Genomic DNA, 24,584 nt, shown 5'->3' on the forward strand with positions numbered 1-24,584 from the left:
AGCCAGGTAACAACCCATACTGTACTGTTCCATAGAGAAGTCAGGTAACAACCCATACTGTACTGTTCCATAGAGAAGCCAGGTAACAACCCATACTGTACTGTTCCATAGAGAAGTCAGCCAGGTAACAACCCATGCTGTACTGTTCTATAGAGAAGTCAGGTAACAACCCATACTGTACTGTTCCATAGAGAAGTCAGGTAACAACCCATACTGTACTGTTCCATAGAGAAGTCAGGTAACAACCCATACTGTACTGTTCCATAGAGAAGTCAGGTAACAACCCATACTGTACTGTTCTATAGAGAAGCCAGGTAACAACCCATACTGTACTGTTCCATAGAGAAGTCAGCCAGGTAACAACCCATGCTGTACTGTTCTATAGAGAAGTCAGCCAGGTAACAACCCATAATGTACTGTTCTATAGAGAAGTCAGCCAGGTAACAACCCATACTGTACTGTTCCATAGAGAAGTCAGCCAGGTAACAACCCATACTGTACTGTTCCATAGAGAAGTCAGCCAGGTAACAACCCATACTGTACTGTTCCATAGAGAAGTCAGCCAGGTAACAACCCATACTGCACTGTTCCATAGAGAAGTCAGCCAGGTAACAACCCATACTGTACTGTTCTATAGAGAAGTCAGCCAGGTAACAACCCATACTGTACTGTTCTATAGAGAAGTCAGCCAGGTAACAACCCATACTGTACTGTTCTATAGAGAAGTCAGGTAACAACCCATACTGTACTGTTCCATAGAGAAGTCAGCCTGGTAACAACCCATACTGCACTGTTCCATAGAGAAGTCAGCCAGGTAACAACCCATACTGTACTGTTCCATAGAGAAGTCAGCCAGGTAACAACCCATACTGTACTGTTCTATAGAGAAGTCAGCCAGGTAACAACCCATACTGTACTGTTCTATAGAGAAGTCAGGTAACAACCCATACTGTACTGTTCTATAGAGAAGTCAGGTAACAACCCATACTGTACTGTTCCATAGAGAAGTCAGCCAGGTAACAACCCATACTGCACTGTTCCATAGAGAAGTCAGCCAGGTAACAACCCATACTGCACTGTTCCATAGAGAAGTCAGCCAGGTAACAACCCATACTGTACTGTTCTATAGAGAAGTCAGCCAGGTAACAACCCATACTGTACTGTTCTATAGAGAAGTCAGCCAGGTAACAACCCATACTGTACTGTTCTATAGAGAAGTCAGGTAACAACCCATACTGTACTGTTCCATAGAGAAGTCAGCCTGGTAACAACCCATACTGCACTGTTCCATAGAGAAGTCAGCCAGGTAACAACCCATACTGTACTGTTCCATAGAGAAGTCAGCCAGGTAACAACCCATACTGTACTGTTCTATAGAGAAGTCAGCCAGGTAACAACCCATACTGTACTGTTCTATAGAGAAGTCAGGTAACAACCCATACTGTACTGTTCTATAGAGAAGTCAGGTAACAACCCATACTGTACTGTTCCATAGAGAAGTCAGCCAGGTAACAACCCATACTGTACTGTTCCATAGAGAAGTCAGTCAGGTAACAACCCATACTGTACTGTTCCATAGAGAAGTCAGCCAGGTAACAACCCATACTGTACTGTTCTATAGAGAAGTCAGCCAGGTAACAACCCATACTGTACTGTTCCATAGAGAAGTCAGTCAGGTAACAACCCATACTGTACTGTTCTATAGAGAAGTCAGCCAGGTAACAACCCATACTGTACTGTTCTATAGAGAAGTCAGCCAGGTAACAACCCATACTGTACTGTTCTATAGAGAAGTCAGGTAACAACCCATACTGTACTGTTCTATAGAGAAGTCAGCCAGGTAACAACCCATACTGTACTGTTCTATAGAGAAGTCAGCCAGGTAACAACCCATACTGTACTGTTCTATAGAGAAGTCAGGTAACAACCCATACTGTACTGTTCCATAGAGAAGTCAGGTAACAACCCATACTGTACTGTTCCATAGAGAAGTCAGCCAGGTAACAACCCATACTGTACTGTTCCATAGAGAAGTCAGCCAGGTAACAACCCATACTGTACTGTTCCATAGAGAAGTCAGGTAACAACCCATACTGTACTGTTCCATAGAGAAGCCAGGTAACAACCCATACTGTACTGTTCCATAGAGAAGTCAGCCAGGTAACAACCCATACTGTACTGTTCTATAGAGAAGTCAGGTAACAACCCATACTGTACTGTTCCATAGAGAAGTCAGGTAACAACCCATACTGTACTGTTCCATAGAGAAGTCAGGTAACAACCCATACTGTACTGTTCCATAGAGAAGTCAGGTAACAACCCATACTGTACTGTTCCATAGAGAAGTCAGGTAACAACCCATACTGTACTGTTCTATAGAGAAGTCAGGTAACAACCCATACTGCACTGTTCCATAGAGAAGTCAGCCAGGTAACAACCCATACTGTACTGTTCTATAGAGAAGTCAGCCAGGTAACAACCCATACTGTACTGTTCTATAGAGAAGTCAGCCAGGTAACAACCCATACTGTACTGTTCCATAGAGAAGTCAGCCAGGTAACAACCCATACTGTACTGTTCCATAGAGAAGTCAGCCAGGTAACAACCCATACTGTACTGTTCCATAGAGAAGTCAGCCAGGTAACAACCCATACTGCACTGTTCCATAGAGAAGTCAGCCAGGTAACAACCCATACTGTACTGTTCCATAGAGAAGTCAGCCAGGTAACAACCCATACTGTACTGTTCTATAGAGAAGTCAGCCAGGTAACAACCCATACTGTACTGTTCTATAGAGAAGTCAGGTAACAACCCATACTGTACTGTTCCATAGAGAAGTCAGCCAGGTAACAACCCATACTGTACTGTTCCATAGAGAAGTCAGCCAGGTAACAACCCATACTGTACTGTTCCATAGAGAAGTCAGCCAGGTAACAACCCATACTGTACTGTTCTATAGAGAAGTCAGCCAGGTAACAACCCATACTGTACTGTTCTATAGAGAAGTCAGGTAACAACCCATACTGTACTGTTCTATAGAGAAGTCAGGTAACAACCCATACTGTACTGTTCCATAGAGAAGTCAGCCAGGTAACAACCCATACTGTACTGTTCTATAGAGAAGTCAGCCAGGTAACAACCCATACTGCACTGTTCCATAGAGAAGTCAGCCAGGTAACAACCCATACTGTACTGTTCTATAGAGAAGTCAGCCAGGTAACAACCCATACTGTACTGTTCTATAGAGAAGTCAGCCAGGTAACAACCCATACTGTACTGTTCTATAGAGAAGTCAGGTAACAACCCATACTGTACTGTTCCATAGAGAAGTCAGCCAGGTAACAACCCATACTGTACTGTTCCATAGAGAAGTCAGCCAGGTAACAACCCATACTGTACTGTTCCATAGAGAAGTCAGCCAGGTAACAACCCATACTGTACTGTTCTATAGAGAAGTCAGCCAGGTAACAACCCATACTGTACTGTTCTATAGAGAAGTCAGGTAACAACCCATACTGTACTGTTCTATAGAGAAGTCAGGTAACAACCCATACTGTACTGTTCCATAGAGAAGTCAGCCAGGTAACAACCCATACTGTACTGTTCCATAGAGAAGTCAGTCAGGTAACAACCCATACTGTACTGTTCTATAGAGAAGTCAGCCAGGTAACAACCCATACTGTACTGTTCTATAGAGAAGTCAGCCAGGTAACAACCCATACTGTACTGTTCTATAGAGAAGTCAGGTAACAACCCATACTGTACTGTTCCATAGAGAAGTCAGCCAGGTAACAACCCATACTGTACTGTTCTATAGAGAAGTCAGCCAGGTAACAACCCATACTGTACTGTTCTATAGAGAAGTCAGCCAGGTAACAACCCATACTGTACTGTTCCATAGAGAAGTCAGGTAACAACCCATACTGCACTGTTCCATAGAGAAGTCAGCCAGGTAACAACCCATACTGTACTGTTCTATAGAGAAGTCAGGTAACAACCCATACTGTACTGTTCTATAGAGAAGTCAGGTAACAACCCATACTGTACTGTTCTATAGAGAAGTCAGCCAGGTAACAACCCATACTGTACTGTTCTATAGAGAAGTCAGGTAACAACCCATACTGTACTGTTCCATAAAGAAGTCAGCCAGGTAACAACCCATACTGTACTGTTCCATAGAGAAGTCAGGTAACAACCCATACTGTACTGTTCCATAGAGAAGTCAGCCAGGTAACAACCCATACTGTACTGTTCCATAGAGAAGTCAGCCAGGTAACAACCCATACTGTACTGTTCCATAGAGAAGTCAGGTAACAACCCATACTGTACTGTTCCATAGAGAAGTCAGCCAGGTAACAACCCATACTGTACTGTTCTATAGAGAAGTCAGCCAGGTAACAACCCATACTGTACTGTTCCATAGAGAAGTCAGCCAGGTAACAACCCATACTGTACTGTTCCATAGAGAAGTCAGTCAGGTAACAACCCATACTGTACTGTTCCATAGAGAAGTCAGGTAACAACCCATATTGTACTGTTCTATAGAGAAGTCAGCCAGGTAACAACCCATACTGTACTGTTCCATAGAGAAGTCAGCCAGGTAACAACCCATACTGTACTGTTCTATAGAGAAGTCAGCCAGGTAACAACCCATACTGTACTGTTCCATAGAGAAGTCAGCCAGGTAACAACCCATACTGTACTGTTCTATAGAGAAGTCAGCCAGGTAACAACCCATACTGTACTGTTCTATAGAGACGTCAGCCAGGTAACAACCCATACTGTACTGTTCCATAGAGAAGTCAGCCAGGTAACAACCCATACTGTACTGTTCTATAGAGAAGTCAGGTAACAACCCATACTGTACTGTTCTATAGAGAAGTCAGTCAGGTAACAACCCATACTGTACTGTTCCATAGAGAAGTCAGCCAGGTAACAACCCATACTGTACTGTTCTATAGAGAAGTCAGCCAGGTAACAACCCATACTGTACTGTTCCATAGAGAAGTCAGCCAGGTAACAACCCATACTGTACTGTTCTATAGAGAAGTCAGGTAACAACCCATACTGTACTGTTCTATAGAGAAGCCAGGTAACAACCCATACTGTACTGTTCCATAGAGAAGTCAGCCTGGTAACAACCCATACTGTACTGTTCCATAGAGAAGTCAGCCAGGTAACAACCCATACTGTACTGTTCCATAGAGAAGTCAGGTAACAACCCATACTGTACTGTTCCATAGAGAAGTCAGCCAGAGTTGGTACCAAGATTGACATGGATCATCATTTATACAAAGAGATACCTTCCTGGCCACCACTGCATATTTCCAAACTATGTTTGCATATAATGACAATAAAACCTCCAAACTATGCAGGTATTATTTCGTTCACTTTTTAAAAAAATAGTTTTTTTATATTATATTCTTAGCAAAAAAATATGACTATTTATTAATAGTATCCATAATTCATAAATGGCACCATACAGGGTTCTGTATGGAAAAAGAACCCTTGGGGTTCTGATCAAAGAACCCTTTAAAAGGATTCTATATAGAACGTTTAGGGGTTCCATGTGACAGAACCCCATTTGTTTCTATAACATTTCTAAGAATGTTTGAAACAGTGAATTCTGAGAGTGTGAATAACCCAACACACATGTGTTTTTAATACAATAGGTAGACATAGGCTGACGCATACAGGAGCAGAAAGACGGCCGTTTCCACATGATCTGCGGGACAACAAAAATATTTTACTTTCCAAAAGTGTCTGTCTGACCGCCGGTTCCCAACTGCAGCATGAAAAATGTCGACCACGCCGCAATGATCTCTGTCGGGACCCGCGGGAATGCAGCCATCTCCTCCAAGGAGCATGTTTATCGCATACCTTTGTGAATTCAGTGAGAATGACCCTGTATTGATCCTTGCGTCCTGTGTTGAGGTAGAATCATCTTAACCTCGGGGTAGTAAGGGTTAAAAATAGTTAACATTGACACCAATGGTAAAAAATCCCATTAAAGTACATTCTGTGATGTGTTTATAGTGAAGAGAATACTCGAGTTGGCCGACAAAACCCATATAACCCAATAAATTAATCTGATCTGCATAAACCAGCCATTGTATTGAAGAATCTAATCCGATGTTATTCCTCGCATGCTTCGTAAACAACAAGTGAGGTTTAACAGTGAAATGCTTACTGTGAGTTGTGTGTTGCGTTTGTCAAATCGTACCAGCATTCACCTACCTATGGCCTTGTCAACTATTTTTTATGTTAATTCATTACAAAACTATTCCATATATTAATCAAAACTCACTGCAGAAAATGTATTTAAAAAAATTACCAGATAGTGTTTGAATTTCTACACAATTCACAATGCAGACGAAGTGAAACAGAAATAGAAATATATTTCCAAAACGCAGAAACATACACACACACTGCCGCCCATAAAACCTATTCGTATTACTGTGACAGTAAAGAAATGATCATACTGAAATCTAAAGCAAGTTCCAAGGTTTACAGGAAATACATAAATTAAAATATCTCACCTCAGAATGAAAAACTGCACGTAGAATCCGTAATATCCCTTTTTTTCCCCACTAGAGGAGAGCGCGCACTTTCGAGAGGACTCTCTCCAATGAAGAAAGTGTACCAATGAAAATGTAAACCTGTGAGTTTGTACTGGTATCAACCGCAGGTCTCCTCAGCCGCGCAATTCAGCATATTCATCGTTTGCAAAAAGCGTGTATTCGCGGATTCATAAGCCTTTTGGAGAGTTATTGGTAAGAGAACGAAACCACCATGCGTATGAAGCAATAGCCCGCGTTGGACAACTACCGAGTGTACAGCTGGAGATCCGCATTCACGAGCGTATTGACTTGTATGAGCTCGAGAAACCGAGAAAGTCTACTAATGAACTGACTCTACGGCAGTCCCGCCGGCCAATCACAGTCAAGAACGAACTAAACGGGCTAATGCTTTCCTATGCCGCTTTCAAAACAACTAGGAACTCGGAAATCAATTCAATTCTAAGGGCTTTATTGGCATGGGATTTTGTTATTTTACCTTTATTTAACTAGGCAAGTCAGTTATGAACAAATTCTTATTTACAACCCGGACGACGCTGGGCCAATTGTGCGCTGCCCTATAGGACTCCCAATCAAGGCAGTTTGTGATAAAGCCTGGATTCTAACCAGTGTGACTGTGGAGACACCTCAAGCCCTGAGATGCAGTGCCACCCAGGAGGCGCAGCAGTAGATAATAAACAAAAGTAACGAAGTAGATAATAAACAAAAGTGAAATAAACAATCAAAAATGAACAGTAAAAATTACACTCACAAAAGTTTAAAAGGAATAGAGACATTTCAAATGTCATACTATGGCTATGTACAGTGTTATAACCATGTGCAAATAGTTATAGTACAAAAGGGAAAATAAATAAACATAAATATGGGTTTTATTTATAATGGTGTTTGTTCTTCACTGGTTGCCCTTTTCTTGTGACAACAGGTCACACATTGTACTGCTGCGATGGAACACTATCGTATTTCACCCAATAGATGTGGGAGTTTATCAAAATTGGAAATCTGAGACTTTCTAGTGTAGCTGTGATTTGCATCGACTGAAAGTTGATTGCATTCGATTTGGAACCGGGCTGCCTCCTGGGCGTAACCCAGGATTATTATATGGATATATATATTATATATATATGTTTTTTTTTTGGTGCGACCCCGGTGCCTCATTCAAAGCCCACGGAGAATTTGATTTAAAACAAGAGTGACGTAGTTAAGAACGTGTAATAACCACACTATATCTGCCTTCACAATAAAAACGTGTCCGTATTTTTTGAAAAAGAGATTTATGTTTTCTGGACAATGTACCATGCTGCCTCATTGCCAAAATGACTGAGCATCGCAGATTAGTGTTCAATTTGAGAATGGCACACTTTCACCCAATGACATGACGTGCATATGGGGGCGGTACCCAATGACATGACGGGCATATGGGTGCAGTACCCAATGACATGACGGGCCTATGAGGGCGGTACCCAATGACATGACGGGCATATGTGGGAGGTACACATGCACTGACAGCAAGTCAGACAACTTCTGCTGTTTCTAGGAAACACTAACCATATTTCCATTAAACCATTTCATGCCGATTAATTACCTGACGCATGAAAAAAGTCACCACCAAGCAGATTGAAACATAAAATGCCTGTACAATTTGTTTCGTTCGACATGGTGGGATCTTTTTGTGTCGGTAAAATGTATTATGTGACAAATGGTGGTGGAAAAGCCTTTATGTGCAAATACTTATATAATTTTTTATTTTTTATTTAACCTTATTTAACTAGGCAAGTCAGTTAAGAACAAATTCTTATTAACCATTATATGGAAGTTCATTTGGAGTCACACGATGATATATTGTGTGGTCCTACCTTCTACGACTCGGGAAAGCATGCAGTTTATTAGGCTACAGATAAAAATAAGTTGATGAACTTCACAGGGTGGTGGATGAGCTTGATGGTCCTTTACAATAAATATTGAGGGTATTATTCTGTGGGACATGATGAACGATGCTTGGCTGCCGTTTGACAAATGTAAATAATACTGAACCCCTAAGCTACTGAACCCCTAGCTACTGAACCCTTAGCTACTGACCCCCTAGCTACTAAACCCCTAGCTACTAAACCCCTAGCTGACTGAACCCCTAGCTACTGAAACCTAGCTACTGAACCCCTAGCTACTGAACCCCTAGCTACTGAAACCTAGCTACTGAACCCCTAGCTACTGAACCCCTAGCCACTGAAACCTAGCCACTGAAACCTAGCTACTGAACCCCTAGCTACTGACCCCCTAGCTACTGACCCCCTAGCTGACTGAACCCCTAGCTGACTGAACCCCTAGCTACTGAAACCTAGCTACTGAACCCCTAGCTACTGAACCCCTAGCTACTGAACCCTAGCTACTGAACCCTAGCTACCGGCAGACATGGCATTCGCCTTTGTTATTGCCAATGAAGTTGATTCAATCAAAATTCCACTTCTACACAAAGCTGAATATGATCAACATGTTCCAAACAAGGAATGAATATACTGATAAGGTATAGAGCCCCACAGTGGAGGTGTCATAATACCCATAATACCCTAGCGGTCAAACATGGAAATGTTTCTAATTGTTTTTCCACCATTCATTTTTCTCATGGGGGATTTTTAGAAACACGTAAAATAAGGGCTGTGATTCGTATAGGCGTACCCAGGCGTGACGTTTTGATAGCCGTGTAAATCTCTCTCGGACAAGGTGACTTTTATCAGTAACCAAGTGACAGGTGGGAATTTACCAGTTGTGAAGTCGTAAATACCAGTTGGATGCATTAACTTGCTTTCAACTCGTTGAGAAACGCTGATTGGCTAATGTCCAACAAACTGCGTAAACCATAAACTAAAAGTACAGTTATCACACTTGTAAACAAATTATAGTGCTAAAAAAATATATATATTAATAGATTGCTTTTTATAGTGGGCCTAATGTTTTGCTGTTGCATTTAACTGCTGAAAATGCTATTTTCAATGAATTTTTTTTAGTAGGTGACATTTGAGGTCAGCATGATAGATGAGTTTTCCACTAGTAATTACCAGTCAAAGAGCCGTTCAAGTGGGAGAGGCTATACGGACACGCCTGGTATCCAAGTGGACCGTGACTGCACATTCGCTAGCAGAACGAAGAGCAATGGCTGTCTAATATGTTCGCTGACTTAATCTCGTTAGGAGGCCGCCTCACCTGTCTCATTTTCACCACGACTTCCTCTTTCAAATTCCAGGGATTATGTACAATAAAAGAAGTATCCAGAAGCCGTTTTCGGTCATAGGAAAATGATGGCGGGGGACATTATGTATAATTTTAAAAAAGTAAGGAGAGGGGAGTAGCTAGCTAGTGTAGCTAATGTCAGGCCAGGGTGACAGCTGAAGCACATTTATTGTAGTGATTTTCATAGAAAACGTACAACTACGGCATTAACGTCTTAACGTTCGACTTTTGTAGCCGCAAGCATAAATTAGACAGCTGGAAAGGACTGAACTGAATTTACCGAATCCGTTCGTCTCCACTCGGCTCTCGCTGCCCCGACAAACCTCATCAATTTGGGCACCAGGCGTGTCCGTTTAACCTCTCCCCGTTCCAAGTGAATTTAACCCAGTTGTACGTGGTAAATCACCACTTCCCGCTTGGTTACGAACGCAGCAATAATCTCTCACTTATTAATCATAGCTGGGTTGGAGGAGCTCCTTGGTAATTATATGCATCAGAAGATATGCGATAATAACCAAGGAAATCTTTGAACACAGGCATGTCGTTATCATTTTAGGGATCTAATAAACTAGTGACTGATGTCTCAAACAATGTTTTAGGGGACTAAACAGTTGTGACATTCATTCATTGCCCAAATAATTGAATGTGACAATTGTTTAAACAAGCAATTGTAAGCCTGTGCAGAATTGAGTTTTGTGTAATTGATTTAAACATTTATAATGAGTTTTTTTTTTTAAGCATTTGTAGCTAAGCTTAGAAATTAAGGTTCCGATTTTGTGTCATGCAGGTTTTAAAGATGGCATGACAGTGCTGTGTAATGTCCCCATAGTTATCAATGGCAACTTGTTTGATTGTGATGTGGATAAATACAATAAAAATCTCATATTCTAACCCAACTGCAAAAATATTCCACAAAATCAAACACCATTGAAATGGTAAATGTGGAGACCAGGCTGGGATCAAATACCATATATTTAAATTATTTTTCAACAACAAGTATTTAGATAAACCTTTTATTTAAAAAAATAAAAGTTGAATATGGGAATGTATTTTACAATACTCAAATACACTGACTCAATGACACTCCCATGCTATTTGAAAATACTTTCAAAATACAATTTGGTCGACTATTTTTTATTTTATTTTTTCAATTAACCATTCAAATACTGAAATAAAAGTTTTTGAGACTATCAATAGGCTGGACTGGCATTTAATTGATCCCCCAACTCTGATAAAAACACATATATACTAGAGACTTCCTCATTGAACAATGGTGAGCCTGGCTTTTCACTCACAAATAAACTTTACTCAGAGAAGAACTGAACACGGCAGAGATGCTCATTTGGACCTCTCTTCCTCCGTGACCCAGACACAAGGGGTCGAGGTGTGTCAATTCATTAGTAGGCGAACGAAAGAGTCTGCTCACCTCATTGATTACCTACTTCGGCAGCAGCAAGCGCAATAGTATCCTCGCGGTGGCAAGCGTGGAAGTGTTTTAATCCCCCCCCCCCCCCCATTTGAATCAGTTGCTGTTTTCTTAAAGGAGGAAAGCCTGCAAAGATTTAAAAACAATATGCTACTCATCCTTTCACCTTATTTTGGGATTCCACCCTGTAAACGTTAATTTGCCTGATGACGCGCGATTAGAGGACAATCTCATTTCATACAAGAGCATTTGCATCCATGTTCCCTCTCCAAGATTTACCTTTGACCTTTTTCAAAAGGAGGCAAGAGAGGACAGAGGACGCAGACGCAAAACCAAAATTAGATTCTCCCAAGGAATTCCTTCTATCCACCGAAGAGCCCAACACTCTCTCTCTCTCCCTTCCCTGAAGGCCCACAAAATACTACATTCACTCTCTCTTTCTCCGACACACACATATTCTCTCTCTCTCTTACCCTATGCTACAGCGGTATAATGCAGTGTTCAAATCAACTAGGAACTAGGAAATCTCAGACTTCAGTGTGTACAAAAGCAACTGGGAACTCTGGAGTGTGTGAAAAAAAACAAGCTCTGAATGGGAAAAATCTATTTGAACGGTCATCCAACTCGGGCCTCTTTCTAGAGCTCCGACTTACCTCACCTCACAGTCATGATTTGACCGTGTAATTTTCAGAGTTCCCAGTTGTTTTGAATGCGGCATAATAACAGCAAACCCACCCATATGATGTCGACAGTAGCTAGAGCATTAGAATAGATCATCTGGAAGTATACACATTCACAAGCTGTAGTCCATCTTTCTCAGTGCATTTGATGACAGGCTAGAACTAAGGAGAAGTTAATAGCAGGCATTAGGATCAGGATGGCGTTATCAGTTATAACGTATGGCTGACATGGATTTAAAACGTATACGATTTCGGCTAACATGGATTTAAACATATTTTATTTTACCTTTATTTAACCAGGTAGGCCAGTTGAGAACACGTTCTCATTTATAATTGCGACCTGGCCAAGATAAAACAAAGCAGTGCAACACAAACAACAACACAGAGTTACACATGGAGTAAACAAACGTACAGTCAATAACACAATAGACGAAGAAAAAACATAGACTCTATAGGATTTATGTTGGCCCAGTTTGATTATGGAGCCGATCTGTTTTGTAATATTTCAGAAGGGAGGTTAGTAACCTGGTCTAATGTTTTTGAAACAGTTGCTGAAATACTTTGGTCCTCCTCACAATCGCCGTTTAAAAAATAAATAAATAATAATTTAACTTGGCAAGTCAGTTAAGAACAAATTACAATGACGGCCTAACCCAGACAAACTCAGATGATGCTGGGCCAATTGTGCACCATCCTATGGGACTCCCGATCACGGCCGGTTGTGACGCAGACTGGGAACGAACCAGGGTCTGTAGTGACGCCTTAAACCACTGCGCCACTCGGGAGGCGCACTCGGGTTTGGTTCAGTATACATTCAGGAAGAATTTAAAAAAAATCTAATTCAAATGAATGGAAAATAGACATCGCTCACTTTTCAGGTGTCTTTTGAATGTCAATTCACTTCCTGGAGTTTCTGAATTGACGTTGAACTGACCTCAAACCAACCGTGCTTCACACCTTTAACTCAAAACCGTTCATAAAAAAATTCCTAACACCTCTTTTAGCTGCGCTGACCTGTAGCGAGCTACCCACCCCTCCCACCGCCTCCCCATTCAGCTAGCCATCAACAAGTCTATTTACTATGCTGCAGTAGCCCCGATGATGACACCATAAAGGAGTCTGAGAATGTTGACAGACACACACACACACACGTTGTGTTCATTAGATGATGACATCATAAAGGAGTCTGAGAATGTTGACACACACACACGTTGTGTTCATTAGATGATGACATCATAAAGGAGTCTGAGAATGTTGACAGACACACACACGTTGTGTTCATTAGATGATGACATCATAAAGGAGTCTGAGAATGTTGACAGACACACGTTGTGTTCATTAGATGTTGACATCATAAAGGAGTCTGAGAATGTTGACAGACACACACGTTGTGTTCATTAGATGATGACATCATAAAGGAGTCTGAGAATGTTGACAGACACACACACGTTGTGTTCATTAGATGATGACATCATAAAGGAGTCTGAGAATGTTGACAGACACACACGTTGTGTTCATTAGATGATGACATCATAAAGGAGTCTGAGAATGTTGACACACACACACGTTGTGTTCATTAGATGATGACATCATAAAGGAGTCTGAGAATGTTGACAGACACACACACGTTGTGTTCATTAGATGATGACATCATAAAGGAGTCTGAGAATGTTGACAGACACACACACGTTGTGTTCATTAGATGTTGACATCATAAAGGAGTCTGAGAATGTTGACAGACACACATATTGTGTTCATTAGATGATGACATCATAAAGGAGTCTGAGAATGTTGACAGACACACATATTGTGTTCATTAGATGATGACATCATAAAGGAGTCTGAGAATGTTGACAGACACACGCTGTGTTCATTAGACACAAACATTAGGATGACGTGAATTACACGCGACAGCAACGTGAGCGGTATAAAATAAGAGTAAACAAACGTATAAAAATAACCATTCGATACCAATGCATTTTTATTGGTAAGACGGTTCATAATAAACTGTAAAATGGCACAGAACATAATAAACACATTACAGTTGAGATTGTCTCAGTGTTTCACTGAGACCCTGGATGTGACCCAACTCTCCCAGGGTGTCTCGGGGACAATTGGGATATGCAAAACACATTTTTTTAATAAAATAGGACCAATATAAGCACCCACCAAATTATTCTTGTTATCCTAAGAAAAACTAGGATTAAAACCCATTGTATAGTTATTGTTTTTTTAAAGCAGAATGTACACTCCAAAACAAGTGACCGGGGAAAGAGGTAAACAAATTCTGAGAGCCTAGTCCTTTCCAATTTAGAAAGCAACGAATGCTCACCACACCAGACACGAGTCAAATACATAACGTACATCAAATACTGTATTTGGCCCCAGATCTGCATCACATCCCACCCTGTCTATGTGGTCTCTGATTCAGTCCTGTCTCTGTCCCCAGCTCCATTAGTAGTGGTCGAGGCCCCGGAACCACCCCCTGCTACCCCTTCCGTCCTGCTACACTGGTGGCAGCAGCTGTGATGTGTCTGGTTCCTCTGTTGGTTCTGGACCAGGCCAGTGAGGAGCTGCAGTACCCTGACCTCATGTTCCATCCGAGCCCTCTCTCTCCGGTCCTCCCTGTCTGCTGCTTCCCTCTGCCTCCTCTCCTCTCTCTCCAGCCACTGAGACAGGAGGTCCTGCTGCCAGCGAGTCTGAGATAGAGACACAGGGTCATTCCATGTCATATCAGCAAGCCATGACACCTGCCATCTCTGATTGATCCGAAATCGTTTCTGTAGTTAGAAACCGATAAGATTAGCATTCCTGCAACATTATTTTATTGAAATCTAATTTTATCTCTGAGAAATTAAGCTAATTGATTGCAGGCCATTTAAATTCTACGATTCATATAATATTCAATAAATATAGTACATAAAATCCGATTTGGACCAAAACAATTTCTAACAATGATTAAGACACGAGGATTCCAAAGAAAATGGTCAAAAGCCACCCACGGACCCCCCCATACCAATCCCACCCACAGACCCCCCCCATGCCAACCCCACCCACAGAGCCCCCCCCCATGCCAATCCCACCCACGGACCCCCCCCCCATGCCAACCCCACCCACGGACCCCCCCCCATGCCAACCCCACCCACGGACCCCCCCATGCCAATCCCATTCACGGACCGCCCCCATGCCAATCCGACCCACGGACCTCCCCCATGCCAATCCCTCTCACGGACACCCCCCATGCCAATCCCACCCACGGACCTCCCCCATGCCAATCCCTCTCACGGACACCCCCCATGCCAATCCCTCTCACGGACACCCCTCATGCCAATCCCACCCACGGACATCCCCCCATGCCAATCCCACCCACGGACCCCCCCCATACCAATCCCACCCACAGAGCCCCCCCCCATGCCAATCCCACCCACAGACCCCCCCCCCCCATGCCAACCCCACCCACGGACCCCCCCCCATGCCACCCCCACCCACGGACCCCCCCATGCCAATCCCATTCACGGACCGCCCCCATGCCAATCCCATTCACGGACCGCCCCCATGCCAATCCCACCCACGGACCTCCCCCATGCCAATCCCTCTCACGGACACCCCCCATGCCAATCCCTCTCACGGACACCCCTCATGCCAATCCCACCCACGGACATCCCCCCATGCCAATCCCACCCACGGACGCCCCATACCAATCCCACCCACGGACACCCCCCATGCCAATCCCACCCACGGACACCCCCCATGCCAATCCCTCCCACGGACACCCCCCATGCCAATCCCACCCACGGACGCCCCATACCAATCCCACCCACGGACCCCCCCCATACCAATCCCATCCACGGACCCCCCCATACCAATCCCACCAAAAAGTTAGTACATACAGTGCATTTGGAACGTATTCATACCCCTTGACTTTTTCCATATTTTGTTACGTTACAGCCTTATTCTAAAATTGATTAAATAGTTTTTTCCCCCTCATCAATCTACACACAATACCCCATAATGACATCACAATACCCCATAATGACCAAGCAAAAACAGGTTTCTAGAAATGACTTATTTAAATAAGTATTCAGACCCTTTGCTATGAGACTCGAAATTGAGCTCAGGTGCATCCTGTTTCCAATGATCATCCTTAATGTTTCTACAACTTGATTGGAGTCCACCTGTGGTAAATTCAATTGATTGGACATGATTTGGAAAGGCACACACCTGTCTATATAAGGTCCCACAGTTGACAGTGCATGTCAGAGCAAAAACCAAGCCATGAGGTCGAAGGAATTGAATTGACAGGATTGTGTCGAGGCACAGATCTGGGGAAGGGTACCAAAAAATGTCTACAGCATTGAAGGTCCCCAAGAACACAGTGGCCTCCATCATTATTAAATGGAAGAAGTTTGGAACCACCAAGACTCTTCCTAGAGCTGGCCGCCCGGCCAAACTGAGCAATCGGGGGAGAAGGGCTTTGGTCAGGGAGGTGACCAAGAACCCGATGGTCACCCTTACAGAGCTCCAGAGTTCCTCTGTGGAGATGGGAGAACCTTCCAGAAGGACAACCATCTCTGCAGCACTCCACCAATCAGGCCTTTATGGTAGAGTGGCCAAACATAAGCTACTCCTCAGTAAAAGGCACTTGACAGCCCACTTGGATTTTGCCAAAAGACACCTAAATGACTCTCAGACCATGAGAAACAAGATTCTCTGGTCTGACGAAACCAAGATTGAACTCTTTGACCTGAATGCCAAGCGTCACGTCTGGAGGAAACCTGGCACCATCCCTACGGTGAAGCATAATGGTGGCATCATCATGCTGTGGGGATGTTTTTCAGCAGCAGGGATTGGGAGACTAGTCAGGATCGAGGGAAAGATGAACAGAGCAAAGTACAGAGAGATCCTTGATGAAAACCTGGTCCACAGCACTCAGGACCTCAGACCGGGGTGAAGGTTCACCTTCCAACAGGACAACGTCACTAATTACACAGCCAAGAAACCGCAGGAGTGGCTTCGGGACAAGTCTCTGAATGTCCCTGAGTGGCCCAGCCAGAGCCCGGACATGAACCCGATCGAACATCACTGGAGAGAACTGAAAATAGCTGTGCAGCAACGCTCCCCATCCAACCTGACAGAACTTGAGAGGATCAGCACAGAAGAATGGGAGAAACTCCCCAAATACAGGTGTGCCAAGCTTGTAGCGTCATACCCAAGAAGACCTGAGGCTGTAATGGCTGCCAAAGGTGCTTCAACAAAGTACTGAGGGTCTGAATACTTATGTAAATGTGATGAATAAGGTTTTTATTTTAATACATTTGCAAAAAATGCAACAACAAAAAAGGTTTTTGCTTTTGTCATTATGGGGTAGTGTGTAGATTGATGAGGAAACAAAACTATTTAATCCATTTTAGAATAAAGGCTGCAACGTAACAAAATGTGGAAAAAGTCAAGGAGTCTGAATACTTTCTGAATGCACTCTATTATCAGTTCTCTGTCTGACCTGTAGTATGGGGCTGCAGCTCTGATTATTGTTTCTTTCTCGGGGTGTTTCTCTGATCAGAGAAACATGGATTGCTGTCGTACTTTGTCCATGGACTGCTTATAGGGTAAGGAAACCAATGTAATTTGGTGAACTATCCCTTTAACATTTAGGGGGGGGGTGCTGTTCCTTGACGTGTTGTTCCTAATAGCAGTAACAGCACCATCTAGTGGTCAGAACACGGTAATATCAGGATGTAGAATGGGACATAAACTTCAATTACTAATTTCTCTGAATAACGGGGGGAAAAACCCATCACCAAATTCACTGAGAATACATTACATAATATGAAGAAACAATACCCTGACCTGCAGCTCCACTCCACTGGTCAGACAGAGAACTAAAACTTTATACTGGTTGTTGGGGTGGTATTGGCATTGGTGGTCCGTGGGTGTATTTTGACAATTTCTTTGGAATCCTCATATCGTACACTCAAATCAAATTTGATTCTAAATCGAATTAAAACATATACAACAGGTGTAGACAATAGATAGATGCACATTGTTTTAGTCCAAATTGGATGTTATGTACTATATTTATTAAACATTATATGAACCTCTCCCTCAACGTGATCAAGACAAAGGAGATGATTGTGGACTACAGTAAAAAGAGGACCAAGCATGCCCCCCATTCTCATCGACGGGGCCGTAGTGGAGCAGGTTGAGAGCTTCAAGTTCCTTGGCGTCCACATCACCAACAAACTAACATGGTCCAAGCACACCAAGACAGTCGTGAAGAGGGCAGACAAAACCTATTCCCCCCCCAGGAGACTGAAAAGAGTTGGCATGGGTCCTCAAAAGGGGCTACAGCTGCACCATCGAGAGCATCCTGACTGGTTGCATCACCACCTGGTATGTATTCGGCGCATGTGACAAATAATTTTTTAATTTTTTTTATTTGAAGTCTAGAACTTAAAATAGCCAATTTGGGTGCAATCAGCTTAATTTTGCAGAGATAAAATTATATTTCAACTATATTTAATGTTGTAGGAATGCAAATCTTATCCGTTTCTAACTACAGAAATGATTTAAGAGGTGGAACGACCCCCACCGATAGATACAGTTTAGACATTGAGGTTGCTATCAAAAGCATTGAAGATGGATTTACTTTAATATAATTCCATGGCAACCATGTTAGCTCCTCATGAGCAATCTTCCGATTTTTAAAGCCATACTATGACTGACTGAATGTCTGAAATTCGAAACAAGAATCTAAATACTCATCAGGAATGGATAAATGATATGCTCAACGGTGCTAACATGCCTTCCCAGTTAAACAGTTGGCAGAACTGTATGTCCAAAATGACACCCTATTCCCTATAAAGTAGTGCACTGTATAGGTAATAGGGTCTAAAGTAGTGCACTGTATAGGTAATAGGGTCTAAAGTAGTGCACTGTATAGGGAATAGGGTACAATTTGGGATGCATCATATATATATATATATAAATCTGTCTCTGACCTGCTCCTGCCTCTGGCCCTCCAGCTGCACCAGCAGCCCCCGGGACTCTGAGACCAGCCTCTGGAAGCAGTCAGCCAGGTGCTTCAACGCAGGCTCCAGGGACTGGGTGGAGGGGATGGTGGTACCACGGCTCAGGCCGGGGCTAGGGTCTGGGGGTGGAGGAACAGGGGAGGCCAGGTGGGGTGGTGGTGGTGGTGGGGAGGGGGATCTGGAGCTCAGGTCTACCTCTAATGGATGACCTGCAATCAAGAGATGAACTAGATAATGATTCTAATTCATTTAAGCTTTATTTTCCCAACATTGTGACAGTTGATTTGAAATTGTATAAAGACTAGATCAACTGTGATAATACAGTCAGTATTGTATAAAGACTAGATCAATCGTGTTAATACAGTCAGTATTGTATTGTACTTCTATTTCTATCAGAGGTTGGAGCTCATTGAAAAACACATCTAAGATTTGTTACTAATGATCATTTCAATGAAAATCAGTGGCACTGACAGAAGAAAGCGTGACAGACAGTAGAATACATACCAACAGGTTCATGATAGACGTTGAGGCGGTCTACAAAAACATCATGGCGTCTTCCACCCGAGCCCACCAGTGGCTGACCGTTGATTCCTATGCCGTTGGACTCGTACTCGTCTGTGTCTTCTGCCTCTCTGTCCTCCTCCTCCTCCACCTTCACCTCAGAGACCAGATACCGTGACTGCCGTCCTCCCATCCCCTCAGGAGATCCAGAATGGGGTTCTGTTCCTATTCCATCGACAGACCCAAAATGTCGCCCCCCTACAATCCTATCAGGAGATCCAAAATGGCGTCCTCCTCCTCTTATCCCTTCAGACCCAAAATGGAGCCCTCCTCCTAGTCCTCCTATCCCTTCAGGAGATCCAAAATGGCACCCTCCTCCCATCCCATCCACTGCACAGTTTCTCCCCAGCACAGCGTCCATCTCAGCGTAGTACCTGAAACTGCAGGGCTGGGAGTCGTCCACGCTCCTCAGCAGCTTGGCTCTGACGTAGTTGGCCTTGAGGGTCTTGACGCGGAGTCGGCACTGGTGGGGACTGCGGGAGAAGCCCAGGTCACACATGCGGGTTGAGAGGTGTTTGAAGACATGGCGGTTTCGGACGTTCTCCGCCAGGCTCTTCTGTACGTGCTCGTCGCTCCAGGCACACAGCAACACCTGAGTCTCCTCCACCGTCCAGTTGACGGAGCGCTCGGCCTCTCGTTTCCCTGCAGGAGTGAGGTGTGGACAGTACAGTACAACCATAAGGCATTAGAACGCTTATTAATATGAAGCTACACAGTGAACACAATAGGTATTTTGCTCATATGGTAGATTTACACATTGGTACTAGTTAGCGACTATCCTTACATCAGTTGACCCCCTCCACACAAAATGACACTGGATTGCAGGCAACAGGTTCAAATAATGTTTCTATTTCCTTGCTTTAATTAAAAGTGTGATGCATGCTGACTCTTGTTGATGCTGCCGGATGGCCCTATAAATAATAACTATAATCTCTCAAATGATAGTTATAATGTTTGGCAACAGCATCGCGCTAGCTATCACTTAGCTCTAGTTTAAATCCCTGTAATATGGATATCTTCCATCATGGAAGTTGAGTAAACTCAGCTGGCTAGTTATTATCTGACTTTTTACCATTTATTGAGACTAGCAAGCTAGCTAGTTGACTGTACAGTAGCAATAATGCTAGCTAAGTGGTAGGCAAGAGAGTCAAGATAAGTTTCAGCTTGCTAGCTTGTCTGTGTGAGAAATAGCTTGTTATCTAATATCACAACTGGTATATCAAGGCTATAAAACATACGTTTCTTCGATAACAAAGTGACATCGAAGCTTCGCCAGCATGTGTAGTCTGCGTAGCTAGCACAGTTAACGTTAGCTAGCTATTTCCTGACTTAAGCTAACTAACAGTAACGTTACCGTTAGCTAGGCTATCACCAGTACGTTATGAATGAGCGATGCATGCATGAAATTAATGTTAAAACATACTGCCCCGTATCAGACACGTACTTTTCGTGGAAGTTGTGACCGAGTTAGTAGAGTTGATAATCGGAGGATTCATCTTCGCTTTCGGTGTAAACATCCAGAGATAACGGTGTGATTTCCTCTCTTCCGGTTTCGGAGTATCGTTTGCGTGACGTCACCAAGATGCAGAGGACATTTTTGTCATTTTAGAGTCAATGAACGCTGACGCATGTAACTACATTAAATTATTGTCACAATGTTACAGCTTCATACGTGTAGTGGATAGATATTCTACTTCTGGCCCAAAATATGCAATCATAAGATAATATTGAAAACACTACATTGGGCAAAAATTGCAAAAAAAATTTAGATGAGGAACAAGACAATTTGAGAACAGTGAATGGCTTGTAAAGTAACATGTCAGCTGGGTCAGTGTATGTTTGTGTACCTCCTTCCACTTCGATTACTTTCTTCCCTATCCTTTCATCTCTAACACAGTACAGGAGACCTGGTGCAGCTAACTGCAGCTAATGCTTTTTCTACCTACTCTGATCCACCGATGTCCTGAAAGCCTGTCACCCACCACCAACTGCCACATGCCCTCCATCAATGACATCCATTAAATGTCTGGGTTAAAACTGGAGGTGGAGGGAGAGGATGAAAGCTTTGCTATTCCTTTAATTACTGGTATTGTCTACATTAATGTGCACAATAACCTAGTCATAACATGTAGAATGATGATCCAATGCACCACAGTACAGATAACTAGATGATTACAAGAGAAGGGGGGGACAAGACCAGTTCTCTTCTCCTGCTGCATGCTAGTTACCAGTTTTCTTCCTGCATGTTATTTACCAGTTCTCTTCTCCTCCTGCATGTTAGTTATCGGTTCTCTTCTCCTCCTGCATGTTAGTTACCAGTTCTCCTCTCCTCCTGCATGTTAGTTATCGGTTCTCCTCCTGCATGCTAGTTACCAGTTTTCCTCCTGCATGTTAGTTACCAGTTCTCTTCTCCTGCATGTTAGTTATCAGTTCTCTTCTCCTCCTGCATGCTAGTTACCAGTTCTCTTCTCCTCCTGCATGTTAGTTACCAGTTCTCCTCTCCTCCTGCATGTTAGTTACCAGTTCTCCTCTCCTCCTGCATGTTAGTTACCAGTTCTCCTCTCCTCCTGCATGCTAGTTACCAGTTCTCTTCCCCTCCTGCATGTTAGTTACCAGTTCTTTTCTCCTCCTGCATGCTAGTTACCAGTATTCCTCCTACATGTTAGTTACCAGTTCTCTTCTCCTCCTGCATGTTAGTTACCAGTTCTCTTCTCCTGCATGTTAGTTACCAGTTCTCTTCTCCTCCTGCATGTTAGTTACCAGTTCTCTTTTTAAACATTACACTCACAGAAGTTCCAAAAGAATAAAGACATTTCAAATGTCATATTATGTCTATATACAGTGTTGTAACAACGTCCAAATAGTTAAAGTACAAAAGGGAAAATAAAAAACATAAGTATGGGTTGTATTTACAATGGTGTTTGTTCTTCATTGGTTGCCCTTTTCTTCTGGCAATAGGTTACACATCTTGCTGCTGTGATGTATTTCACCCAGTAGATATGGGAGTTTATCGGGTTTGTTTTCAAATTTTGTGGATCTGTGTAATGTGAGGGAAATATGTGTCTCTAATATGTTCATACATTGGGCAGGAGGTTAGGAAGTGCAGCTCAGTTTCCACCTCATTCTGTGGGCAGTGTGCACATAGCCTGTCTTCTCTTGAGAGCCAGGTCTGCCTACGGCGGCCATTCTCAATAGCAAGGCTATGCTCACGAGTCTGTACATAGTCAAAGATTTCCTTAATTTTGGGTCAGTCACAGTGGTCAGGTATTCTGCCACTGTGTACTCTCTGTTTAGGGTCAAGTAGCATTCTAGTTTGTTCTGTTTTTATGTCAATTCCAATGTGTCAAGTAATTATCTTTTTGGGTTGGGTCTAATTGTGTTGCTGTCCTGAGGCTCTGTGGGCTCTGTTTGTGTTTGTGAACAGAGCCCCAGGACCAGCTTGCTTAGGGGACTCTTCTCCAGGTTCATCTCTCTGTAGGTGATGGCTTTGTTACGGAAGGTTTGGGAATTACTTCCTTTCAGGTTCTCTCTCTCTCTGTGCTTCTACATCTGCATTGTTTGTTGTTAGGGGTTTTAGGCTGAGTTTCTGTACAGCACTTTGTGACATCAGCTGATGTAAGAAGGGGCTTTATAAATACATTTGATTGATAGGCACAAAACAGTGAGAGAGGCTACTTTTAACTCCCATGTTAAGTTTGTTCAGGGCAAAATCGTTTAGTGCTTTTCTCTTGCAACACCATACTTAATTTAACAACAATTTAGTCCCCGCTGCTTCCATAAGGTGTTTTTTTTTAATCTGTTGTTTTAATCAAATTTTACTGCTTGCATGAGTTACTTGATGTGGAATAGAGTTCCATTGAGTCATTGGCTCTATTTAGTACTGTGCGCCTTCCACCATCTGTTTTGGACTTGGGGACTGTGAAGAAACCTCTTGTTGTCACGCTCGCTATCCTCAAACTCCCTGTCATAAATCGACCAAGGCGCAGCGTGCATGTACATTTACATTACATTTAAGTCATTTAGCAGACGCTCTTATCCAGAGCGACTTACAAATTGGTGCATTCACCTAATGACATCCAGTGGAACAGCCACTTTACAATAGTGCATCTACATCTTTTAAGGGGGGGGGGGGGGGCAGAAGGATTGCTTTATCCTATCCTAGGTATTCCTTGAAGAGGTGGGGTTTCAGGTGTCTCCGGAAGGTGGTGATTGACTCCGCTGTCCTGGCGTCGTGAGGGAGTTTGTTCCACCATTGGGGTGCCAGAGCAGCGAACAGTTTTGATTGGGCTGAGCGGGAACTGTACTTCCTCAGTGGTAGGGAGGCGAGCAGGCCAGAGGTGGATGAACGCAGTGCCCTTGTTTGGGTGTAGGGCCTGATCAGAGCCTGAAGGTACTGAGGTGCCGTTCCCCTCACAGCTCCGTAGGCAAGCACCATGGTCTTGTAGCGGATGCGAGCTTCAACTGGAAGCCAGTGGAGAGAGCGGAGGAGCGGGGTGACGTGAGAGAACTTGGGAAGGTTGAACACCAGACGGGCTGCGGCGTTCTGGATGAGTTGTAGGGGTTTGATGGCACAGGCAGGGAGCCCAGCCAACAGCGAGTTGCAGTAATCCAGACGGGAGATGACAAGTGCCTGGATTAGGACCTGCGCCGCTTCCTGTGTGAGGCAGGGTCGTACTCTGCGGATGTTGTAGAGCATGAACCTACAGGAACGGGCCACCGCCTTGATGTTAGTTGAGAACGACAGGGTGTTGTCCAGGATCACGCCAAGGTTCTTAGCGCTCTGGGAGGAGGACACAATGGAGTTGTCAACCGTGATGGCGAGATCATGGAACGGGCAGTCCTTCCCCGGGAGGAAGAGCAGCTCCGTCTTGCCGAGGTTCAGCTTGAGGTGGTGATCCGTCATCCACACTGATATGTCTGCCAGACATGCAGAGATGCGATTCGCCACCTGGTCATCAGAAGGGGGAAAGGAGAAGATTAGTTGTGTGTCGTCTGCATAGCAATGATAGGAGAGACCATGTGAGGTTATGACAGAGCCAAGTGACTTGGTGTATAGCGAGAATAGGAGAGGGCCTAGAACAGAGCCCTG

At 43.5% G+C, this 24,584-nt stretch overlaps 2 protein-coding genes across 2 annotated transcripts in view; both read right to left on the minus strand.

Annotated features, from left to right (window-relative positions):
- rasgef1ba (RasGEF domain family, member 1Ba) overlaps positions 1-24,584 on the minus strand; it is a 159,015-nt gene that overhangs the window by 56,547 nt on the left and 77,884 nt on the right. The window lies entirely within an intron of this gene.
- LOC129826778 (uncharacterized) lies at positions 13,870-21,170 on the minus strand. Its single transcript, XM_055887848.1, has 4 exons — positions 20,940-21,170; positions 19,439-20,137; positions 18,905-19,143; positions 13,870-14,605 (listed from the first exon to the last, which is right to left on the minus strand). The coding sequence occupies exons 1-4, from the start codon at positions 21,010-21,012 to the stop codon at positions 14,318-14,320; spliced, it is 1,299 nt and encodes a 432-aa protein (XP_055743823.1). The 5' UTR covers positions 21,013-21,170; the 3' UTR covers positions 13,870-14,317.

The sequence above is a fragment of the Salvelinus fontinalis genome, chromosome 28 (genome assembly GCF_029448725.1).
Source record: "Salvelinus fontinalis isolate EN_2023a chromosome 28, ASM2944872v1, whole genome shotgun sequence".
Classification (NCBI taxonomy): Eukaryota; Metazoa; Chordata; class Actinopteri; order Salmoniformes; family Salmonidae; genus Salvelinus; species Salvelinus fontinalis.

Bases quoted from the DNA above. Each gene is read 5' to 3' on its own strand.
- LOC129826778 (XM_055887848.1), bottom strand. From the start codon at position 21,012: ATGTTTACACCGAAAGCGAAGATGAATCCTCCGATTATCAACTCTACT. The intron at 20,138-20,939 runs GTACGTGTCTGA...TCACTCCTGCAG, and splicing joins GGTCACAACTTCCACGAAAA to GGAAACGAGAGGCCGAGCGC. The intron at 19,144-19,438 runs GTATGTATTCTA...TCTTGATTGCAG, and splicing joins CGTCTATCATGAACCTGTTG to GTCATCCATTAGAGGTAGAC.